Source organism: Balaenoptera borealis (assembly GCF_965194805.1).
Source record: "Balaenoptera borealis genome assembly, chromosome: 11".
NCBI classification, from domain to species: Eukaryota; Metazoa; Chordata; class Mammalia; order Artiodactyla; family Balaenopteridae; genus Balaenoptera; species Balaenoptera borealis.
This window is the reverse complement of record NC_138868.1, coordinates 55,692,239-55,716,204: the sequence shown is the minus strand read 5'-3', so window position 1 is coordinate 55,716,204 and position 23,966 is coordinate 55,692,239. Positions and strand designations below refer to the sequence as shown.

Below are 23,966 nucleotides of genomic sequence, written 5' to 3'. Positions count from 1 at the left end.
CAACCTTCACCACCGACCTTCACCGGGGTGGGACGCCGGGAAGCCTCCCTCTCCTTCATAACGATGCACTTCTCTCCGTGGGCACGGCCACCTCCCCAGCCAGGCGTCTCCCCTCTGGGTTCCCAGCTTCCACACTGCCCCCTACAATCTGTCCTCCACTGGGAACCAGAGTCAGCTCTTTGAAAATCTGACTGTGTCATCCCCCTCCTGAAAACCCTCAAGAGATTCCCCATGGCCTCAGGACAAAGTCAATATCCTTTCCCTGCCCACAAGACCTCGGAGCCCTGGCCCTGTTAGCCTCATCCCACAGCCAGAGGCTCCCTCCATATTAAACCTTCTGTTAAAAGCACCACGCTCCATCCCCTGCCCCCTCACCCAGCTACTGCCTGCTCATCCTTCAGGTCCAAACGGAGATGAGCGCTCCCCCCACAGGAAGCCAGGCACCCTCCTGTATGACCCATCACAGCCTCCATGGTGCCCTTCACTTGGCCCCCGACTGCTCCATAGTTCTGGTTCAAGGCCTCTGCCCCCAGCCTCACTCCTCTCTCTACCTGGGGCCCAATACTGTGCACAGTGCATAGGACACGCTCAGCAAATGTTTGGCAAGTGAACGAATGAGTCACTAAATTAATGGATGGAGAAGAAGTTCACTGCTGTCCACAGGAAACAGCAAGAAAAGGGGCTGAGGGGACAGGCCTGTCAGCAACACTGCGGCAGGCCTGCCTACGCTGACAGGAAGGATGGCCCGGGGCTGGGGCTAGTGGAAAAAGCACACAAGTGTGGGGAGGAATGCTATCATTTTGTAGAAAAAAATTTTAATTATACATATGTATAATTTAATATCATATATATCATATATAGTCTTTCTCTTAGAGGATAAATAAGAAGTTAGTAGCAGTGGTTATCTCTGTGGCAGAAGGAATATTTTCCAATCTGTAGCACATATACCCATTTCAAACTAAATAATAAAAACGAAGCCTTTTCCTTCAGCGAGAGGACCCGGCCCAGCAGAAGGACAAGGACACACCACCTGCCAGGAAGATCCCTGTCGGGCGCAGGACTTTGCAGCTTCCAGGCCATCTCTCCCTGTACTGTCAGAAGGCCACTGTGAGGTGCAGTCATGGCGCCCCTTCTCAGATGGGAGAATTGAGCCTCCGAGAAGGGGCGGGACTTGCCAAGGTCACACAGCAGATAAGCAGGGAGTGGGATGAAGGAGGGACCCTGGCACCAGAACCCCAGCTCTCGCCTCCGCACCTGGGCTCCCCCAAATCCCAGGAATTCACCTGTGAGACTGCGGAGCTGGCAGTGGGGGAGGTAAAAGAAGTGAGGGGCTTGGCCACTGCTGACAATGAGACTCAGGCCCGTCCTGCCTTTCTCTGGGCCTCAGCACCCATCCGTCCCCTGAGGTTCTAGGCACTGCTCCCTGAGGCCCTCTGGCTCTGTCTATCCAAGGGTTCATTGTCAGCAGAGAGTTAATGTCCAACTACCCAGCACAGGCCTCTTCTCAAGTCTCCATAATAAAGCCTGCCCTGTGGGCCCATGGGCTGGAGTAGGGAAGAGATAAGGATTATTCCCAAGCCAAGGACATAGTACACAGGTCCCTAGGGGCCCCCAAGTCCGCAGGTGGAGATCAAGGAGCCTCTCTTGGGCCAGAGACACACCCCAGGAGATATGGTAGGAATCCACCTCCTCCAGGAAGCCTCCGGGCCTGCTAGCCCTGGGGCCTCTCCCTTAGCAGGCCATAGAGACCAAGACATACATCTTAGACACATACACCTTCCCAGTGTCACAGAGGCACCCACCCCATTGTGCCAAAGGGACGGCTGAGACCAGAAATGGGTAGGGACTCCCTAAAGGCAACCTGTCAAGACCTGGATCCAGGCCCCCCAGCTCCCAGACCAGGGCTCCAGCCCGTGTTCAGCATCAGCCCTGCCACCTATTGCCCGCACGACCCAGGGACGACCCCTGGCCTCTGGGACCACCCAGTGAGAGGTTGCTAGGTGTCCTCTGAGGGCTCTGCCCCATGTAAGATGTCTTGGGCTGACTTACGGCCCTGGGGTGCTGTCCCTCACGCTCCTGGGGGCAGGCCAGCTGGAGCAGGCAAGCCCTGGGCAGACAGTCAGGGACAGAGCGTCCTCCGGGCCCAAGGCTGTGAGTGGCCGTGGTAATCTGAGGAAATCCTGGGTTCATGGGGGTGTGCCCAGGGTAACCCAAGCCATGAAGTGACCAGGGGTTGCCATGGTTAGGGGCAGGTATGGTTTCTGGGTGGGACAATGGCCTGGCTGCTTCTTCAAAGCCCTGCTCTAATCCCACTTCATCCACCCAGTCACAGAATCATAGAGTCAGCAAGTCAAGGAAACCTTCTTGAGCCCTACAATTCTGGAGCACAGCTCCCCAGACCAACAGACACCCAGCATCTTAGGCCCACAGACTATCCAAGCTGGGCACCTTCCAGGTGCCATGACTTGATTTCCAGCCATGAGTCTCTGAAGGAGAAAGACAGCTCAGACACCCCGTGTGGGCACCACCCCCATGCCCTCCCCACCCTCACCCGCGCCTCCTCTCCCTCACCCAAAAATCAGTCAGAAAGGCTACTAGTGAAACTTCTAATGAGGCAAATGGTGCAGATCGCAGGGTTCTCTGGAGAATCCACAAACCTCTAGAATTCTTTTCTTTGATCCCACAGTCAACCTAGGTAAGGCCTAATGTTCAAGCTGATTTCTCTGCTGGCTGCCAGCTAATCAGTCTACCCTCAAAACTTCACAAACAAGATTCACTGATTTCGGACTGTCTGAAGTTTTTTCCTCCCCTCTCCCTTTTGAATCCTGTTTTTGCCTTTGTTCTTTGATTCAGTCTACCAACCGATTCCCCCTCACTTACTAAGAACCAGTTTGCCGGCAAAATCACTAAACTACGCGCAAAATAACCAACTACATGCCTCTGAATTATTCTTAGACTTTGTCCGCGGGGTTCCTGGTGGAAACAACTCCCACCTCACTCAGCTCCCCGCCCCGTGAAGCTCACCCCCAAAAGGAGATTGTGTCAGGACATCAGCTCTGCAGTGGCCTCCCTGGGCAGGCAGGTAGGCAGGCTTCCACTCACCTCCAGACCCAAGTGTCAGACTCCACCCAGGCCTGGGTGGACGGCCGTGGAGAGCGCCCGGACCCTCCTGTGTCCACCTGCTGTCCAGAGAGAGGAGGGAGGAGGGAACCGCCAAAAACTGGGGTGCAGACACCAGAGGTTCCCATGGGATATCTCTGGCCTGGGCTCAAGTCCTAGCTGCCCCCCCACATTGTCTAGGTGACACTGCTCACATCTGGAGGTGCCATTGTGCCCTGCCCCCTGGATGAGGAAAGGAGTGAGAGAGGCTTTGTCGGTACTAAGGGGCTCCCTGAGAAAGCTGCTTGCTGAGCCTATGCAATCAACATACATCAAGGGCCCAAGCACAGCCTCTTCTTGGGAGCTTAAAGCTGCAGAAGGACCCAGAGTGGGGAGGCTGGCAGAGGGCCTCCAGAGCAGCCGAGGCACCACAATTCTAGGACTTCTGAGGGCCCGAGAGTTCCTTGTTGTGCTTCCTCAGACTCTCCCAGCTCTGTCTCCCTGGCTCCCCTTCCAGTCCTGACGAATCACTTACTTGGCACGGTCCTGCCTCAGGCCTTCTGTTCATGCAGTGCCCCTTCCTGAACGCCACCTCCACCAGCAGTCAGGAAGTGACCTGGGAGTGAGACCTCACTCCTACAGACCCTGCGGAACCAGCTCTGCACCTCTCTCAGGCACTTATCACCCCACACCTCCCCTGAGCATGCCCAGCCTGGGGACCTGGCTCAGGGGGCTCCCTCCTGCTCTCTCCTTGTTGTACACCCACAGCTTCCTTCGCCCCTGAGCTGCTTGGGCACACAGCTCTGGGCCTGGCTAAGCCTTATAGAGCCTCAGTTTCCCTGTCTGTAAAATGGGACTAGGTCAGCAGTTCTCAGAGTGTGGTCCAAAGACCCCTGAGGGTCCCAGAGACCCTTTCAGGAAGTCCATAAGGTCTTGTCTTTTCCACCTCTATATCTGTGAGGCCAGATTTTTTTCATACACTTCAGCCAAAACAATATTACATCAGTCTGGATGTGAAGCAGATACGAGAATCGGGTTGTCTTCTATTAAGTCAGATACTAAAAATATTTGAAAAAAATGTAAAACAATGCCCCTCTTCTTACTAATTGTTTTATGTTGGCAAATATATTTATTTTTCATAAAAATACATTATCCTGTAATGGATTTTTTTGTGGTTATTTTTAAATGTCTCAGTTATAATTTCTAATATGTTAAATATCAATAGATATAACCCACATAAACAAAAGCTCTTTGAGGTCTTCAATAATTTTTAAGAACATAAAGCGTTCCTGAGGCCAGAAAGTGTGAGAATCTCTAGACTAAATGATCTTGATGGGCCCTTCTTGTTCTGATGGTCTCTGAGCTCACCTCTTGGGATCAGCTCACTCCTGGCTGAGTGAGATGCTCTTTATTTGTCCTCTTGAGTTTCAAGGTGGGGAAGTGTGGGGTGTGTGTATGACTGGTTCCAATTTCAAGGGTTTGGGGGATCAAGGAGCATGTCCATCCTCCATCCCCTTCAAGAGGACACAGACTTCCAACCCATCCTCTCTTGACCTTGAGGACCCGTGGCAGGTCCTGACCCCACAGCAAACCCAGGGAGAGCAGCAGCTCCCCCATCTCTGGGCAAAGCACTGAGCCTGTCACCGTCCCCTCCCTGGTCTGGCTTCCCAGCGGTTTCAGCCCTACGGAGGCACATGAACCTTTGGAAGAAACCTCCCCGTTCTCCAATCACAGACCACACAAGCCACAGCCCAGAAGACAGGATGAGCCACAGACCCAAGCGGCCGTGGGCGTGGGCTGAGTCCCTGGTCCCCAGTGGCCAGCTGCAGAGGCTGGGCAGGGCTGGCTGCAAGTCAGAGGGACTGAAAGTGGGCAGGGCTGCTGGCAGGCGGGGCGGCACTCACGTAGATGAGATGGTCTCGGTATCTAATGAGCAGGTTGCGCAGGATGCCAGCTTCGTTCAGGTCCCCCAAGCGGATCATGTCCTCCACGCCGTGGACCGATGTGGGGTGCATGGGCTTGATGTGCCTGGCGTTCTGCGGGGAGATCCAGTGTTCCTGCGGGGAGGCACAGTGGCTAACGTAAGCTAGTTGCGTTCTCCTGGCTGCACTTTGCTAGGGAAGAGTCCCAGGAGGGACGGGAACCCCGGGTATCTGCGACCCCATAAGGGCCTCTCCTGTGGCCAAACACTATCAGTTCTACCATCTATGAGGATGTTAGCGCCCACCCCTACCCTTCATGGACCACTCTTCCTCCTCTTAGGGGATTCTCTCTGCAGACCTAAGAGGTGGGCATGGCAGGGATTTTGGCCCTACCTTATGGTTGTCATAAAGGGGATTAGTCTCTCCAGTCACCTTACAGGATGGAGTGGAAAGTGTAATCATTGGAGTTAGACAGACTTGACTTCAAATCCAAACTCCGACAAACAAATGCACAAAAATTATTCAGATAGTGTGATATTTCCTGCTGCCACGGGTGGCAGATAGTAGCACATCTGGGCAATAGCCTTGGTTCTTTCAACAAGTTTGCAAAGCCGTGGTTTCCTCTGACCTCCCCCCAGGTGGTCTCCAGCACCCTATACTCACAGTCCCAGCTTCTCAGAGAAGTGAGAATCTCTCCTGTGCTCTGCAGTGTGGCTACAACCTGAGTCAAGCCTCCAAAGCCCCCTGGGGCCCCCTCCTTGTTCCCAAATGCCAGAACCCTGGGAGCCTCAGGACCAGGCAGAAAGCTGACTGGTTCCCCAGGCTGGGGTCGGTGGCTCCTCTGGGCTCCCACATACCCTAGGTCTCCCATTTCAAGGCAATGGTCACTGCCACTGTTGGAGCGCAGTTCTGGCCCTGACCCCTCAATTTTCCCCAAGGCTGGTTCCATGTCTGCTCTATCCCTGGTTCACAGTGCCTCATACAGGGGCCAGGCACAAATGACGTGGCAGGGAATCCCTGATGAGACAGATGGCCGGCTGGTGACGGCTAGGAACCAAGTCTGAATTAAAAGCAGAGTCCTAGTCATGGAGAGACCCCAGAAGTCCCCTATTCCAGCCCCCTCACATCACATGAGAAAATAGGATCAGAGGACCACGGCCCTCAGAGAGATGAGGGGCAGGCCAGCGATTGCTCATGACTCCAGTTTCCCTGGCATTTCATGGCACCTCCTGGGCCGGGGCATTACATTCCAGGTCAGGCCCTCAGGCAGCCCTGACGTGAATGCGTCCGGTGGTGAGATCAAAGAACCTGCCTGGACTTTCCAATCCCGTGTGGAACATTCCTCTCTCCCACCCTATTTCTTGATAAAAGCTGATCCAATTGGAAAATTCCCTTTCCCTGACTCGGTCCTAAACCCTGGAGTGGGCCAGAGGGGAGAGGACGCTGAGCAGGCTGTCTGCCTTCCCCGCTTGACCCCAACCTCTGGTCCCATAATTCCTCCCCAAGACACCTCGGCACAGAGTTAAGAGGTGGCTCAGCCACTGCGAGACCTGTAGCCCTGTGCACATCACTTTGCTTTCCTGAACCTCTACAGCCTCATCTATGAAATGGGAATGAGATTAACAATCCCTTTTTCTTGGAGATGTTGGGAGGGTTAATTGATACAATAATGGCCAACCTTTGTTTCACTCCTGCCAGGTCTAAAAAGCACTGGTGCCTGGTAATTGCTCAACCAGTGCTGGGTATTATCACTTTAATGTTTTCTAGTTTTTGTTGCAAAAGAGATGTATGCTCTCATTTGTTCCTCTTAACATCGCATCATGGAATTACCAGTCCCGTTTTACAGTGAGGAGTCACATTGGAGAGGCAAAGTGGCGTGCTCAGTTAAATGGCAGAGCTGCGCCTTTCCCCACCCCTTTCCTGCATGGAAGGTCACCCAGCTGAGGTCAGCAGCGCTCAGGTCAATGTCCACAGACACCTACAGCACAGACCAAAGTGTAACCAGGGCAGAAACTGAGGCCTGGCCCTGAAGGCATACCAGTGAGAGACAGAGAGGGAACATGGCCGATTCGAGGGCCTGGGGGCACATTTGGGAAAGAGCTGGCCTGGCACTGAGCTCAGAGAGGCAGGGACCACATGCTCTGTAGAGGAAGGGAAGGAGGGGTACATCTGGCAGTGAGAACAGCTTGGACAAGAGCAGAGCATTAGGACTTCAGTGAGGACTGGAGCCATGACCTTTCATTCATTCAGCAAGCCTTTACAGAGGACCTTCTCTGGGAGACCTTTTGCTGTCCTCTGGGGAACCAGATGTGATTCACCTGGTCCCTGCCCTCAAGCTGAGGGAGCCTGTGGGCAGACAGAGGGGTCAAAGATGATGGCCTGGAGATGGGGTGGGGGGAGGGAGTGGGAGTAGGAAAGGCTGGTGAAAGGGGAGGCCAGAAGCCGCTATGGGCCCAATGCCACTGAAGCAAACCCAGCCCCCTAACCTGCTCCCAGCCAGCCAGCCACATCCCTCCCACCTCTGCAGCCCCCGTTCTCAGGGGGCAAGTGGGAGGGGACCTCTGGGATCCGGTGACACAGTTACGGGACACCATCTGACGTGCAACATGACCCAGATGAAACTCAAGCCTGCAGGCAGAGTCCCTCGGCCCCACCCGGGGGGTCCAGGCTAGTTCGTGGGCCTGTGTGTGCTGCCAGCCAAATCCGTGCCCCCATTCTGAGGCTGCAACCTCACAGGGGCTTCCTAGAAGGCCCTGGAACTGGAGCCTCTGGAATGACGTTGCAGGCACTCCATTTCTAAAGCTCAGGGGACAAAAGTGTGGTTAACAGAACCTGAGCTCCAAAGTTGCCACTGAGATGCTGGGAGAGGAAACACCCACACAGAGCCCAGAGGCCCCGGATCCTGACCCCAGCACCATCCCTCACTAGCTGTGTGACTCGTCCTGAGGGTCCCTCTCTGGACTCCAGTTTCTCCTTGGGGTAACAGTTGCTGTCCTCCCTGCCTTTCACAGACACTGTGAGGACCTAAAGCAGGACCCTGACTTAAGACCTTTTCTTCCCTCCCCAAGGCCCCACTCTCACTGTCTATCAAACTTACACTTCCTGTGTCCCTTTCCTTCAGGGCCACAAGAGATAAAGGGTTCAACTGTTAGACTACTTCCAGGGCAGCGTCAGGGCGGACAATGAATTCGTGTGATGCCATAACCCCACAGAACGAGAGCGGGCATTTTCAGACTACCTCACCCTCTTCTGAGGCATTCACGCGTGATCTCACATACGAATCAATAACCCTGTGAGGGTTCAGAAGGAGAAACTGAGGTTCAGAAGGGAAAGAGATTTGGCCAAGGTTGCATAGCTAGCAAGTGGGCAGGATGGGATTTGAATCCAGTCTGTCTGACCCGAAAGCACCCCTGTACCTGAGGAGTTCCCAGCCCGGTGCCACCCCCTGCCCCACTGTACACACCGGCATGCCCACACAGACACACATTTCTAATACCAGGCAGAATGGACTGAAGTGCTGGTGGAAATAGAACAGGTAGCCTGGGGCAGAAGGGGAGGTTCCCTCCCACGGGGGTGATGGGGAAAGCTCCATGGGGGAAGGGGGTTCTGAGAGGCAGAAGTGGGCCACAGGCACTGCCTCCATCCCCCTGAGGCAGGTCACTGCCGGGCCTCTGCCTCAGGTCACCTGTCAGCCTGTGTCCCCCCCAAGGCCTGGGGGTGGGGTGGCAGCGGGCTACTCACATTGCCTTCATCGTCCACCACCTGGATCTGCCCAGAGTCGCAGAGCTTCACCACCGCCCCGATGGGCACATCAAACTCCTGCCCGGATCTCAGGTCCATCCAGACATAGTCCCCCTGCGGGTGACAGAGTCCCAGGCCAGGTGAACAGGGAAGGGGATTGGGTACTCCTTCCAAGCAGTCCTGTGCCCACCCCTCCACCACCAGAGGCTCTTGTGCCAACCACAGAAGAGGGAAGAAAAGGGAACTGGCACTGTGGAAGCCATGGTGCCAGGCCCTGGGCTGGGCACTATGCAGTGTCATCAATCCCTCCTCTGGGGCAGCTGTTACTGTCCCCAATTTATAATGAGTAAGCAGAGGCTCAGAGAGGGGAAGAGCCAAGACCGCACAGCTGGGCAGCTTCAAGCCCGGGCCTGTCCAAAGCCCTGACCTCTCCCCAAGACTCTACATCCCACACATGTACAGCAGACTCACTGAGGTTTAGGCAGAAACACTTCCCCTCTGTCCTAAAGGAGGCGCACCCCCAGGACATTCAAACAGCCTCTGTCACCTCCTTGGTCAACGCCCACAGTCATAGTTATGACTTCCCTGCAGTGACGCTGCTCTGTGCCGGGCCCCATGATATATGTGGACATCGCTCTCAGCCACACTGTCTCCTGGCTTGTGGGGACATCCCGATCTGGGGCTGGGGGAGCATTATATTTGTGTCCCCTGCAGCGTTCAGCACAGGGCCTGGCTCCCACTACATGCTCAGTAAGGGTTCACAGGAGCCAAATCTACAACTCAGAGTCAGAAAATGGACTTAGAACAACCACTTTCAGCACTGATGCATTCAACATGCATGTATTGAGCACCTACTGAGTACACGGCACTGATGGATCTAAATGCTGGGGATCGAGCAGTGAGCATGGAGTCCACATTCTAGTTGGGAGCAGACAGAAAACAATCAACTGAGCAAGTACACGGTCACTTGGGATGGCGGTAGTGCTGGGATGGAAGTGAGTACACCAATGCTGGAGAAAGACAGAGCCGGCCAACCGGACACTCATTCGCCCGGGAAGCCACTCTATGAAGGAAACCTCTGAGCTGAGACCTGAAGGGCGAAAAGCAGTCAGGCTAGGAAAGAGCAAGGGTAGAAATTTGGGCAGCGGAAATGATAAGTGCAAAGGCCCTGAGGCAGGAAGGAACCGCAAAGAGGTGGTTGTTGCAGGACCTGATGAGAGAGAGAGGTGGGCAAGATTCAGGACTCATAGACTCTCGTTGGCCTAGAGGTAAAAGCTTGAATTTTATTCTAATCTTAATAAGAGTATTCTTTTGGGGTGGTTCCCAAGTTCCCCAGAAGGGTAAGAGAACCTAGACGTCCTAATAAAAATATAACTTCCTATCAAGCGGCAGTTAGAAGCATAACAGCTGCTAAAACTGATTCACAATGAAATAAGCCCATGGGGATGGCCCAGGGGAAACAGCTCTGGGCTACGAGACTGGGATCCAGGACCCGCTTGGCCTCCAGTAAATCGCTGACCTCTTTGAGCTTCGGTTTCCACATGCCTCAGTGAGGCGTGGGCTCGGTGAGTCCCAAGGCCAACTCTTCACTGTTTCAGCCTCCTCCTGTTCCCATCAGAACCAACTACTTTTCAGCCACAGCTGCCATTATGGGCCTTCACTTCATGCGAGGTTAGCACATGTTAGAAACAGGCTAGCTTCAAACCCAAGCTTTCTCCCAGAAAAAGTAAGAAAAATTGGAGAGCCTCTGGGATGGGAGGAGAACTCATGCGTTTGCTGAGCATCTACTGTGTGCCCAGGCTGCATGACTGCTTCCCATAGACTGTCCCATTTAATCCTCACGACTGCTTTAGTCCCAAGTCCAAGCTGTGCTTCCTGCCACACTCCTCGCCCTCTCTAAGTGCCAGCCCAGGACCACCTGACACACACCTGCTCAGGCTGTTCTGTTCCACCTGCCCCCCATCTCACCCCACCTTTCCACTGAGTGGACACCCAAAGCAAATAGCAACTCTTCCCTGGCCCCTCCTCACTGCCCCACCTTCCTCCTCCTCCTCCCAATCCCTGAAGAGTTAGTTCATTCATTCAGTACATATCTGTGGAGAGCCCACTGTGGGCCAGTTTCACTCCAGACCCTGGGGACAGAGCAGTGAACAGATGGGAAAGCAGAGGGCCTAGTAAGGGCAGGCCCAGGTTGGAGCTAGACGAGGGGGCGCTTGGAGGATGTGGGCAGCATCAGGGCACACAGGGCCCTGGGAGCCATGGACAGAAGTTGGACTTTCTTTTAAGTAGGACAAGTAGCCACTGGAAGGTTTTAAAGCAGGAGAGAATGGCATGATGGATTTACATTTTCAAAACTTCCCCTGGCTGCTGTGTAAAGAACACAGGCTTTCCTCCAGTCTTTGGGGCCCCTGGGCTTGCCCCTTAACAGCCAGCACCACTCTGGGTCATTACCATGGGTGTCCACTCCCCCCTAGCCTGCAGCCCCCTGAGGGCAGGGCTGGTCTGAGTCTTCCATTGGTGACTCCCCAGAACCAAACATAGAGAAACAGTTTTTCTCTCAGTGAGACAGAGAATCAGAATGTGAAACAGTGTGTATGTGAGCATGTGTGTGAGTAGGTAAGAGGGAGGATGTGACAGAGTTCGTGTGTGAGAGAGAGAAAGAGAGAGACTACCTGATTCCCAGAGGCCAGCGGTGTCGGGCAGTGGCACCAGGACATTGCTCTATGCAAACTCAATACCCCTGCAACAGGCCAGGTAGTGACTTACATGCTTCCCTGTAATTAACTGTCTCATTGAACCTTATGACAACGCTTAGGCAGAGGATTCTCTCTCTACTTCATCTCCTCAAAGAGGTCAAGAAACATGCCCAAGGTCACATGGGTGTTTTGTGGTAGAGCCGGGAATGAAGCCCAAGCCTGGCAAACTCCAAATTCAGTGCTCTCTCCCTACATCCCCTGGGCCCCGCCCTGAACCCAGCTCTGTAAGCAGAACAGGAAGCACTGATAGGGTCCCTGGCTGGAGATGGTTCGTGGACCCAAAAGGCAAACTGGAAGCTCCAGCTAAGGGCAGCAAAGCAAACAGAAATGTCTAGAACCCTCCTAGCCAAGGACTGTCACCAGGAGGGTGGTGACTTAACTTTCTCTTCTCTTGGTCTGAACTCGAGGAAAGAGGCTAAAATGGCAGCTAAGAGGCTTCAGGGAGGAATCTGGGGCCTGAGAACCTCTGAGGGGGACAGTTCCCATGGTCCCATGGAAAGTACTTGGGGCATCAGAATGCAGCTGGGTTGTAAGGGTTCCCATTTTACAGATGAGGAAACTGAGGCCGAAAGAGAGAAAGGGATTTGGCCATAGTCACTCATCAAATCAGTGACTGATGAGACTGTGAGCATCTGCAGGGCAGAGCCCGAACCAAAAACAGGGTAGGTCAGGAATCGCTGGATGGGTGAAGGAAGGAGCAGAGGAAGGAAGATGTGAAAGAACATGACACTTTTTTGAGGGGCAGGAGGAGGGAGGAGAGGGAAGGGGCACTGGGCTCAGGTCTAACCCCACCAGCCCCTCCCCACAGCCGGATTCCAGGCAGCCCATGACTGTATCTGGCCCCATTCCTACCACCCCACTGTGAGGGGTGCCCCACTAGGGACCTCACCCGGAATCAAAAGTTCCATTTGTGTAGACACCTGCCTCTGTGTGTCTGTGTAACCTGGGGCAAGTTCCAGCTTCTCTGCTGTCAGTTGAGTGGTTCCCAGCCCCAGAATGGTGAGTTCCTAGATGGATTTGCCTAAATGTTCTCAAGGGTACCCCACAACCCTAGTGGGGGCTTCCTCCAGGGAAGCTGGCCCACATCCACAATGAACACAAGGTAAAGAGTTCTGGGTTCAGGTCCCAGTTCTGCCACTAACGCTGTGTGACTCTGGGTAAGTCTTTCAGTCTCTCTGAGCCTTAGAGTTCAACAGCCTTAACAGGAAAGGAGTCAGTACTTGTGAAGATGAGAGACCCATGCAAAGGGAAGTTGTCCTTGATGTCCACCCACCTTCCCTCCTAGGCATGAGCCCAGGATCAGATCAATATCAACTCCCCGCAGGGTCTTAGCCTTATATGCCTCTTTCCTCCTCTGGGGCAGCGCCTGAGGTTCAGTCCCCGTTTGTGCAATGAAAAGGAGTCTGTCTCAGGACACTCCCCCCACCCTCACTTATCCTCATAGTCACTCCGGGACATGAGGAGGGGACCCGCGGGCCATGCTTTCCTTCTACCAGCCGGTCAGCCAGTCCACAAACGTCTCCCCGAGCCCCCTCCGTGCACCTGGAGTCACTCCTTGCTCTGGACCCGGGCAAGGGCAGGGAAGCCCCTTCCCGGCGCTGGCCCATCCACCTCCCGTTTTCCAGCTGCACAAGCTCCCCGCCCAGGCAGGGGCAACGGGGGGCCAAGTTCCCACCGGGCGTCTAGGACCGCGCGGCACCAGAGGCCTCAGGTGTGCGTGCACCCTGGGGCTTTGAGACCCTGCGGCCCGCCTGGCTCCAGACAGGCGGGGAAACCGAGGCCCAGGACCGGGTCCGCGGGGGGCGTCCTCCCCCTCCCGACCCGGGCCTCACCGGCAGGACCGCGTATGTCTTCAACGCCTGGTTCAGGCTACGCACCAGCGCCCACTTGCCCGGCTGCTTGGCGCGCGCCTCGGCAGGGTCGCCGGGGTCGCCGGGGTCTGCGGGATGGGCAGGGGGCTCCATGGCGCGGAGGGCCTAGCGGCGGCTACGGTGGCGGCACGTCTCGAGCTCCCTAATTCACCTAATCCCGTGCGCGCCGCCCGCCGGGGAACCCTAAACCCGGCCATCTGCCGCGGGCCCATGGCAACGGCGGCTTAGGTGACGCCCGCGGGCGAGAACGAGGAGGGGGCGCCCGCGCCGCCCCAGCCCCCTCCCATCCTGGCGCGACCCCAACACCCAACATCGCCGGGGCTTCCGGGCCCGCCTCACCAGGACCTCAGCGAGCGGCACCCAGGAACCGAGCTGCGGGCCTCGGCAAAAACAAGGCGCCTGGAACCTCACCTTGACCGCAGTTTTGGAGAAAAGCAGTATGTTTTCTACGGAAAGAAACGTGGGGATGTTATGGAGTGGAACACAATAAACTTCGCAACGTTTTTAAGACTAAAGGGAAGGTGCGTCAACGATCTTTCTGGCCCAGTGGCTGCCTCTGGGGAGTGAGGGCAGATAAAAGCCTTGAGGTTGGGAGGGGACTTTATGGGGAAAGCCCTGGCAGAGTCTGTCTCTGGTCCTCACCCAGCCTCTGAGGCCAGCCAGCTGGTGATCTCCAGGTCAAAGAGGAGGCACCGAGGCCTAAAGGAGGGGTGTCCCCTCGTTCCCCAGGACAGCAAGTCACCCCTTATGGCTCAGAGCTCACCCCACAGTGGGCGCCAAGCTGGGCTCCTGTGTCCTGGCAGCCACACAGGACTGGGTGCCGGCTTGGGTCCGTGCTGGGCCGCAAGCCACAGTGGCCACTGTCCCATCCAGAAGGCGTGGAATGCCCAGGCCCTATGACTCTCCTCCTACACCTGCCTTCTTCTCTCTCCCTACTTATCTTTATCCTCTCCCCTCTTTTCTCCTATTCTCTCTTCAAGGTCTCATTTTTGGCCCTCAGCGTTGTCTGAAATCCTGGAAGACCCAACTTTCTGTTCTAGAGAAGCAAACCACAGCGGGGAGTAGAGGGAATGACAAGGGAGGAGACAGTGATACCTCACACAGAACTCGGAGCTGCCCCTCTGGACCTGGGCTTCCTTCTACCCACCCCCCCCCCCCTTTTCCAGCCTCTAGGACCCAGCGCTCTGCCACCCAGCACACAGCTGACTGTCGGCAATGATTCCCACCCATTTCCTGTGCCCTCTCAGGGACCCTGCTCTCAGAAGGGGTCCTTTCCAGAGTTAAGCCCAGAACAAGCACACCTACCCCAGCCCACTCTCCCAGGAGAGTCCATGCGAACAGGAACCAGACCCTCAGACCCAGGGAGGTGCTAGAGTTGGGCTTCCAGACATCCTTCCATCTGTCTATTTTAAAAACCTTCACAGGGACTCCCCTGGTGGTCCAGTAGTTAAGAATCCGCCTTCCAATGCAGGGGACGTGGGTTCGATCCCTGGTCAGGGAACTAAGATCCCACATGCTGCAGGGCAACTAAGCCAGCACGCCGCAACTACTGAGCCCAAGAGCCACAACTAGAGAGCCCGTGTGCCACAACTACAGAGCCCATGCGCTCTGGAGCCTGCACACCACAACTAGAGAGAAGCCCACACACCGCAACGAAAGATCCTGCGTGTTGCAACTAAGACCCACACAGCCAAAAATAAATAAATATTTTTAAAATTTTAAAAAAACAAAAACCTTCACAGGCTCAGGCTAAAGCTTAGGGGACACCGTCCTCAGAGCTTCCAGCCTGGGGGTGGACAGACCCCCAGACACAGATAAGGATGGTACCACCAGATAAGGGACAGATTAACCCTGGAGAGACAGGATAGCATGGCTGCTATGAGGTTGGACTCTGGAGCCAACACCGGTTCAATGATGACAAGGCCATTCACATGCTGTGTGACCTTGGGCAAGTTCCTCAACCCCCATGTGCTTTTGTTTTCTCATTTGTCGGATAACAGGATAACAGTACGTCATTAGGTGCTTGTGAGGGTTAAACAGGTTGTGTGTAACTCACTCAGATCGGTGCCTGTTAGAGCAAATGCTGTGTGAGTGTTAGTTATTATTAACTGAGCAAGTCATGTTGTTGTGGTGTTGTGATTATTTAGGCAGATATGAGGGAGAAGGGTGTTCCAGAAAAGAGAACAGCAAAGCACAGAGAAGCAGAGGTAAGAAGGAAGAGATGGTAAAACAAGTCTGGTGGATGGAGAGAGGCCCCCTGAGAGAGACCTACTAAAGTACTGAGAGACTGGCCCTCCCTGACCTAGACCCACTGCTCAACACCCTGCACCCAGGCCACCCCTGAGATGAAGCCTAGGAGTAGGTCCCTTCCCTGCATGTGGCTGCACACCAGGTCTGGGAGGCAGGTCTAATGCCCCTGGGACCCACTCTGGCATCACACCAGACTCTCTCCCAGAGCCAGGGCTCACTGCTCCCCCAGCCTTGTCTCCTGCTGCCTGGCCACACAGGACAGGGCCTCCTACCTTTGCTTATGCTGAGTCCTCTGCTAGGAATGCTCCACCTCCACCATCCTCTTCCCTGCCCCCACTTAGCCACCAAGGCTCCACTTAGCTGTGTGCCCCCTGGTCCCCACACCTCACTACCTTCTTTTCTCTACTCCCTTCATGCCTCACACCCATAGTGCTGCTGTCACCTCCACCATACCACCATCTGGTCCAATTCTGGCCACCCATTTTACATATGGGGAGACTGGGGTTCAGAAGGGGCAAAGGGACCTATCCAAGTATACATAGCAAGTTGGAACAGAAAAGCTTTCAGGAAATAACTGTGCCAGTTGTCATCAGCAAGTGATATCAGCAAAGAGTAGAGAAGTCTGCCAAGAACTCTACAGAAACACCAAGAAACATAGCAAAAATTGTCAGAGTCAACTTTACTGGAACTCTAGAAAATATGCAAAGGTTTACAGTAACCATTTGAACATTTAAGGAAGAGGAAGATGACTGAAACCCCACAGGAGAGCTTTGTGGTACTTTAACCTACCCATCCTCCCTCACCCCCCACCTTGAGGATGGCAGCCTGTATCCCTGGTGTGGGTTGTTGGGGTCAGAGGGAGCAGAACAGACCTTGTTATCCAAGAATTATGATGGTTTTAACCTGTCTGGGGGATCCCTGAAGGAATAATGCTAAAGGTTTGTCTTTATTCCCTAACTAGGGACCCCAGGGTAGAGAAGTAGCTATGGAGGGCATTGGTCAAAAACATCCAAAGGCAAATGAACTACCCACTGCCACCTGGGGAAAAAAATAATCAGTTGGAGCAAACAATAGACACTCCAAAAAGCCTGGAAGAAAGGCAGGGGAATGAGATGCACCAGGGAAAAAGGGCTTTGAAAAAGCTTCAGCATATACTGGGGAATCTAGAAGACCACGTACACGTACCCAGGGTTGGACAAATGTTCAGAAAAAGCATGAGAAACCCTAAGCTCTCACCTCTGACTGACCTCAAGCTCCATGCAGACAGGGAGTGAAGGCTAAGTCAGAGTTGTAAATGTCCTGACTGAGCATTGAAGTCATGCGCCAACACACACACGGCCCAACTGCAAAGTCTGAGATTTTTTTTTTTTTTTTTTCCAGGGGTTTTAGAGACTTCAGTGACCACACACAACAAAGAATCTAGTCTTCACAAAAAAAAAAAAAAAAAGTTTAGAAAAGTCACTCAACAAAACTACAATTCACAATAAGCAGCAACAACAAACCCTGGAGAGGGGGAGAATCTGACTTCTGGAGTTATCACATTACAATAATCAAAATGTCCAGTTTTCAACAACAATAACAAAAAAAAAAAATATGAGACTTGCAAAGAAACAAGAAAATATGGCCCATTCATAGGAAAAAAAGAAATTAATAGAATCTTTCCCTGAGGAAGCAGAGACACTGGACTTAATAGACAAAAACTTTAATCAACTGTTTTAAATACGCTCAAAGAACTGAAGGAAACCAGAACAACATCTCACCAAGTACAGACTATCAATAAAGAGACAGGAATTATAAAAAGGGACCAAATAGAAATTCTGGAGTTGAAAAGTACAATAACTGATATGAAAAGTTCACTAGAGGGGTCAACAGCAGATTTGAAAGGGCAGAAAGAAGAAGCAGCAAACCAAAGATAGCTTAATTGAGATATCCAGGCTAGGGAGCAGAAAGAAAAAAGGATTAAGAAAAATGAGCCGAGACTAAGAAACCTACAGGACCCCATCAAGTGGACCAATATAAGCACAATGGGAATCCCAGAAGGAGAGGAGAGAGAGGCAGAAAGAATATTCAAAGAAATAATGACCCCAAATTCCCCAAACTTGATAAAAGATATGAATCTACACATCTAAAATGCTCAATAAATTCCAGGTAGGATAAACTCAAAAAGATCCTCACTGAGACACATTATAATCAAACTATCAAAAGACAGACAAAAAGAGAATCTTAAAAACAGTGAGAGAGAAATGACTCATCACATACGAACGATCTTCAATATGATTAATCGCTGATTTCTCATCAGAAACCATGGAGACCAGAAGGCAGTAGGATAATATATTTAAAATGCAGAAAGGAAAAAAACACATTTCCAACAAGAATTCTGTATGTGGCAAGAATATTCTTCAACAGTGAAAGAGAAACTAAGACATTCCCAGATAAACAAAAACTGAGGGAGTTGGTAGCTAATAGACCTGCTCTACAAGAAATGCCAAAAATAATCCTTCAGGCTAAAATTAAATGACACTAGACAGTAACTCAACGCCATACAAAGAAATAAGAACCCAGTAAGGTAACTACAAAGGTAAATATAAGAGCCAGCCTTATTGTTATCTTTGATTTGTCACTTCTCTTTTTTCCTATGTGATTTAAAAGACAAATGCATAAAATAACAATTATAAATCTATGTTAATGGGCACACAGTGTATAAAGATGTAATTTCTGACAATAATACTGTAAAGAGAGAGGGATGGAACTGTATAAGAGCAGAGTTTTCATATACTATTGAAGCTAAGTTGGTGTTAACCCTCACTAGATTGTTATAAATGTAAGGTGTTAATTGTAAACCCCAGAGTAACTACTAGGGAAAAAAAAAAAAAAATATATATATATATATATATATATAGAGAGAGAGAGAGAGAGAGAGAGAGATGGAAATGAATGAGAAGGGAACCAAAACAGTAGAGTGGGGGAAAAAATCAAACACAAAAGAAGGCATCATAGAGTAGAATCTAAAAAAAAAAAAGATACAAATGAACTTAAATACAAAACAGAAATAGACCCACAGACATAGAAAACTAACTACAGTAACCAAAGGGGAAAGGGGGGGAGGGATAAATTAGGAGTTTGGGATTAACAGATACCCACTACTATTTATAAAATAGATAACCAACAAGGACCTACTGTATAACCCAGGGAACTATACTCAATATTTTGTAATAACCTATAAGGGAAAAGAATCTGAAAAAAAAAAATATATATATATATATATATGTATTATATAACTGAATCACTTTGCTGTACACCTGAAACTAACACAACATTGTAAATCAACTATACTTCAATTTAAAAAAAAAGAAGTCATTATAGAGGAGTTGACAGGGGAAAGATATGACATTTTAAAAAAACAGCAAAATGGCAGAAGTAAGTCTTTAAATGGAAATGAATTTAACTCTCCAATTAAAAGGTAGAGGTTGTCAGAATAGGTTTAAAAAAAATAACACATGATCCAACTATATGCTATCTACAAGAGACTCACTTTAGATCCAAAGACACAAATAGGTTGAAAGTGAAAGGATAGAAAAATATACTCCTTGAAAACAGTAACCAAAAGAGAGCTGAGGTGGCTGTACTAATATGAGACAAAATGGACTTTAAATCAGGAATTGTTACAACAGACAAAGAAGAACATTATATTTTAATAAAAGATTTAATCCAACTGTTATCAACAGTCCACAGATTTATCTTCAAACTTCACTCTGATCCATGAATCTGGGCGAAGTACATCTAGTCCCCACACTGGCCTCACCACAGAGCCAGAAATCACATCTTACCGAAGCACAGCAGCCTTCCCTGAGGTCCTAAAGAAGTGGGTCACGTGTACCACGGATCTCTGGGTTCTCACAAGCACCAGCTAGCCTTGCAACGTGGGGCAAGTCCCTCCTCCTGAGACCACAGCCCCCCATCTGTATGTGAGGGGCTACCACAACAGCCACAGAGCCTTCCCTGACATCACCACCCCACCCTGCCGTACCGCAGGCGGGGCAGAAGCCTCCCCCATCCCCAGGCTCCCTCCCACCCTACTCCACCCCCAGGCCTCCTGCTATCACAGTTTTGCTCATGGGCACCCTTGCTGTGTTTCGGAGCTGCCTCCCCCTTTGGTCTGGAAACTCCTCCAGGACAGGGAGCAGTCAATTTATCTCTGCATCCTTTGTGCCCAGCCCGGTACAGAGAAGGGGCTGAGTGCCACTTTGCTGGGTGGGTGAGTGAGAACGTGGCTGGAGGAGGTGGCTTCTGGCACACCAGGAACCTCCAGACACTCCCACCCTACTCCCAAAGCCATCAACATGATGGGTCTGCCCAGACTACCACAGGGTCCCTAAGAAAGAGCTCACGCTCTGCGAATGCCACCCAGCAGTGGAAGTCTGACCTCCTCCCCTGAGCCCTGTGCCTGCTCCTTGTGCCACAGCCCTGTGCCCTGCACAGCAGCCCTTTCCCAAGGTCTCCTCTGCCTGCATGCTGCCCCCCTCACCAGCATGGCTCCCTATCCTGTCTGCACCTGCCCCAGCTCATGGCTAAATTACCCTATCTGGGACATATATACGCTGCCAAACGTAAAACAGATAGCTAGTGGGAAGCAGCCGCGTAGCACAGGGAGATCAGCTCGGTGCTCTGTGACCACCTAGAGGGGTGGGATAGGGAGGGCGGGAAGGAGACGCAAGAGGGAGGAGATATGGGGATATATGTATATGTATAGCTGATTCACTTTGTTATACAGCAGAAGCTAACACACCATTGTAAAGCAATTATACTCCAATAAAGATGTTAAAAAATAAATAAATAAAAGCATAGCTGAAATGAAAAAAAATTAAAAATAAAAATAAATTACCCTATCTGGGCTTCAGTTTCTTCACCGGCAATATTGGCACAAAGATCCCTACCCTACAGCCTTATGGCAATAAAATGAGATCATGTATAGAGAGTACCCTGCACATAGTAGGACCAATGTGGATGCTACTTTTGAAGAATTAGAACCCTCAACAAATGAATAACATCTTTTCATAATGAAGAGATTTGGATTCTGAGCACAACTTTATGAAGGTGTTTTCTGCGCCTGGTACTCTGTGGGGCTCAGAAAGGCTGGCATGATCGATGAATGGAAGGAATGAGGGAGGGATGGGTGAGTATCTGTCACTGATATGTCCCACACTGGGACACTCTACACATGGGGCAAGAAACATCATATTCTCTGAGGTCTCCTCAAAGAATTTATCCCAAATAAATATTTATGCCAAGTAAAGTGAAAGAGAAAAGAATGGGAAATTCTCATATACAGGAACACTATTGATATGATTTTACTAGTAGTCGCCACGGCCGTTAAACTCTTTTGAGCTGTGTCCAGCATTGGGCTGAGTGCTGTATATGTGTTACAATATTTTGTTCTCTAACATCACTTTGAGGTAGGTATCATGATCGCCCCAGCCCCTCGGACAAAATGAGGGTGAAATCACAATCGTTCATTCGTTCTGCACAGAGCTCCACCTCTGAGCGGGCTGGTGCTGGAGCTGAGGAGGCAGTGGGGAGCAGGATGAAGGCTGTCCCCCGTTTCTGGGCTCACCAGGAGGCCCCAGGAAGGCGGGGAAAGAAGGTGGCGTGCGATCAGACTCTAATGTGGGCAGAGGAGGGAAGGGTCCCAAAGGGAGTCTTGGCCACAGCGAGGACTTAGAAGTCAGCCAGGAAAAGAGGGACCAAGTGCTCGGGCAGACCGACTGTCTTTCAGGACAGGGAAGGGGTGGCGGGAGGAGGCGGACCTGGTAGGCAGGTGAAAGGCAAGCACTCTGATTGAACCCCCCATGGCATTTCATCTTCACAACAACCGTCCTGGGAAAGGAGGGTTTTTATCCTCGTTTTACAGATGAGGAAACTGAGGCTCAGGAAGGCTGAAGGACGTGCGTGCCCCAGGTCCGCACATTTATCAACAGCAAAGCCCAAGATGAGCCCAGGGCTGTGGGCTCTGCCTGGGGAGCTGCGTGGCTGGCTGGCTCCCCAGAGCTGGGGCTTCATTCAGGACCAAAGAAGTAACAGAAATGTGCTTCCTGTGGGAGGGGTGGGCAGAGCCAGGTCCACCTGCTCCCAGCAGAGGCTGCCAGACGAGATGGGCCGGCGTTCAGGGGGGCTGGTTGGAGGAGGGTGGACAGCGAGTCAGAGGCCTCCTGAGGGAAAACGGCTGTGGGAGCTATGAGTGGCCCAGGCCCTCCCTCTGGGGTCTGCAAATGTCCCCATCCACCCAGCTCCGCCTGCAGCCCAGGCCCTGGCACCCTGCAAACACTCAGTGACAGTGACTTTTCCTTCTGTGTCTGGTCTTGGCCATCTCTGATGGGCCTTTGAAGAGGCTCTCAGGCCAAGGGGCTCTAGAGGGGGACTCCTCCAGCCCCAGGACAGAAGACTGTCTGTCCTGATCCTGCCCTGACGCCTGCCTTCTCACATACACACGTATACATAACTCACACTCAAACACGCAGCTGCAGGGCACGGCTGCCCATTGGTCCCACATGGTCCTGGAGGACATGATGCCACTGGCCAAGCCTCCACAGCACACACCCCTACCAGCCCAAGGGCCTGGTGCCAGGCCGACCTGGCTCAGGGCCCACATTCCTGGATCTGGAGACCAGGAGCTCATTAGAGCCTCAGGCTGATCACGGGGAAGGGCTGAGGGTCAGGGGCCACTGTGGCCCTGGGAAGGAAGGGGAGCTGGAGGACTCAGCGGGAGGCAGCACCTCTGCTTCTTCCCCATATTACCCTCGGGGCCTGCAGCTCTGGCCACGTCATCCCCCATTCACTGCTCCCCAGTCAGGCTCAAGACCCTTCCTGGTCTGGCTTCAATAGACTTGCCAACTTTGTCTTCCCTTTCCCCAAGGGCTTCTCTACATCTGGGCCTTTGCACATGCTGTTCCACTGCCTGGACTACCTGGGGATTCAGAGATGTATATAAATAAGTAATTTCTGACCAGTGGGGTGAGTGCAATGAGAAAGGGAGGCCCCAACAGACACATCACAGGGAGAATGGGCCCTGAGAGAGTCAGGGAAAGTTTCACACCTGGGTTTTGAAGCATAGATAGAAGTTTTCTAGAAGAAAGGATTAGGGAGGGGATTCTACAGCTAAGAACATGGATAAGAGAATATGGGATAGGGAAGGATGAGCCACCCAACAGGGTTATTCCTGATAGAAAGATGAAGGAGCCCTCACCTGCTGAAGAATCACCATTGTCCTTGGTCAAATGCTCCTACTGCCCGCCTGGCCAGACACAGTTCTGCAGGGAGAGAGACCATGTCAAGCCTCTGAGCCAGCCAGCCCTGGAAGCATTGAGCCTGGCTGGGGTCACCTGGGCTCTTCCCAAAGCCCCAGCCCCTCCTCCCTGAGGAACCCTCCCTGGCTTCTCTCCCTCTGGTCACAGCCCAGCCTGTGTGACCTGAGCCTCTGCCACCATCACCAGTTCCACTGCCCAGAGCAGCTGAGCTCCTTTTTTACTACTGTTATTCAGAGATTCCCAAAGGGCTCCTAAGAAGTAGAAAGTCTAGCCCCCTCCCCTGGACATATGGGCAAAGGGGCCCAGAGAGGGACCAAGACTTGCCAAAGGTCACACAGCAGGGCAGGACAAATTCAGGACTAGGACTTGGTCTCTGGCCACCCAGCTCAGAGCTGCCCCAGGAGTACAGGTGACAGGGACAGCCTGGCCCAAGAGGAGGGTCAGGCTGAACATGACCTGCTCATGACACGCCGTGCCTAAAACCCTTCCAGAGCACCCCCGGCCTTCAGGATGGGGGCTCTAATCCCTCCCCCATCTTGTGTTTAAGGCCCAGCACTATGCGTCTCAGTCTTGCCTCTCTCTGCTTTCTTCCTTCTCCACCCCTGCCCTTGGGCCATTCTCAGCACTCACTCTTCCTGAAATATGCTGGCCCTTTTTATACTTCTTAGACTTTGTATGCACTGGACCCTCTGCCTGGAATTCTGACTAATAAATTCCCACCTATGCTTCATGGCTCAGTTTAGATGGTACCTCCTCCAGGAAGCCTTCCCTGACTGTCCCCAGGCTGCCAAGAGCCCCGATATTTCCCTCTATCCAGCCCTGACTATATGCGTTTGTTGTCTGGTCAGGGTCTGTCCCCACCTCTGCTTCCAAAGTAAAGGAGTTGATACAGGGTAGGGTGTGGGGCTCAGCCATCACCTCACACAGCACAGGGCCAGGCCCAGGGACAGCTCAGGAAGGACTCGTGGGACTGAGCGTGGTGATCAAAAGCAGCCCCAGCCCATCGGCCCCAGCATGAGGCCCCTC

General features: G+C 52.3%; 1 protein-coding gene across 7 annotated transcripts in view; it reads right to left on the bottom strand.

Moving 5' to 3' along the window:
• Positions 1 to 23,966, bottom strand: part of MYO7A (myosin VIIA) — a 106,723-nt gene that overhangs the window by 81,621 nt on the left and 1,136 nt on the right. Inside the window, exons 2-4 of one of the 7 annotated variants that reach the window (XM_082343259.1) lie at positions 22,880 to 22,943; positions 8,763 to 8,876; positions 5,004 to 5,156 (exon numbers count right to left, since the gene is read on the bottom strand). In XM_082343259.1, the coding sequence (XP_082199385.1) occupies positions 5,004 to 5,156; positions 8,763 to 8,876; positions 22,880 to 22,897 (285 nt within the window). In that variant the 5' untranslated portion in view covers positions 22,898 to 22,943. Of the gene's footprint in view, positions 1 to 5,003; positions 5,157 to 8,762; positions 9,199 to 19,466; positions 19,622 to 22,879; positions 22,944 to 23,966 lie in introns of those variants that run through there. The other 6 variants (XM_082343260.1, XM_082343263.1, XM_082343261.1 and 3 more) reach the window with 6 other exon arrangements.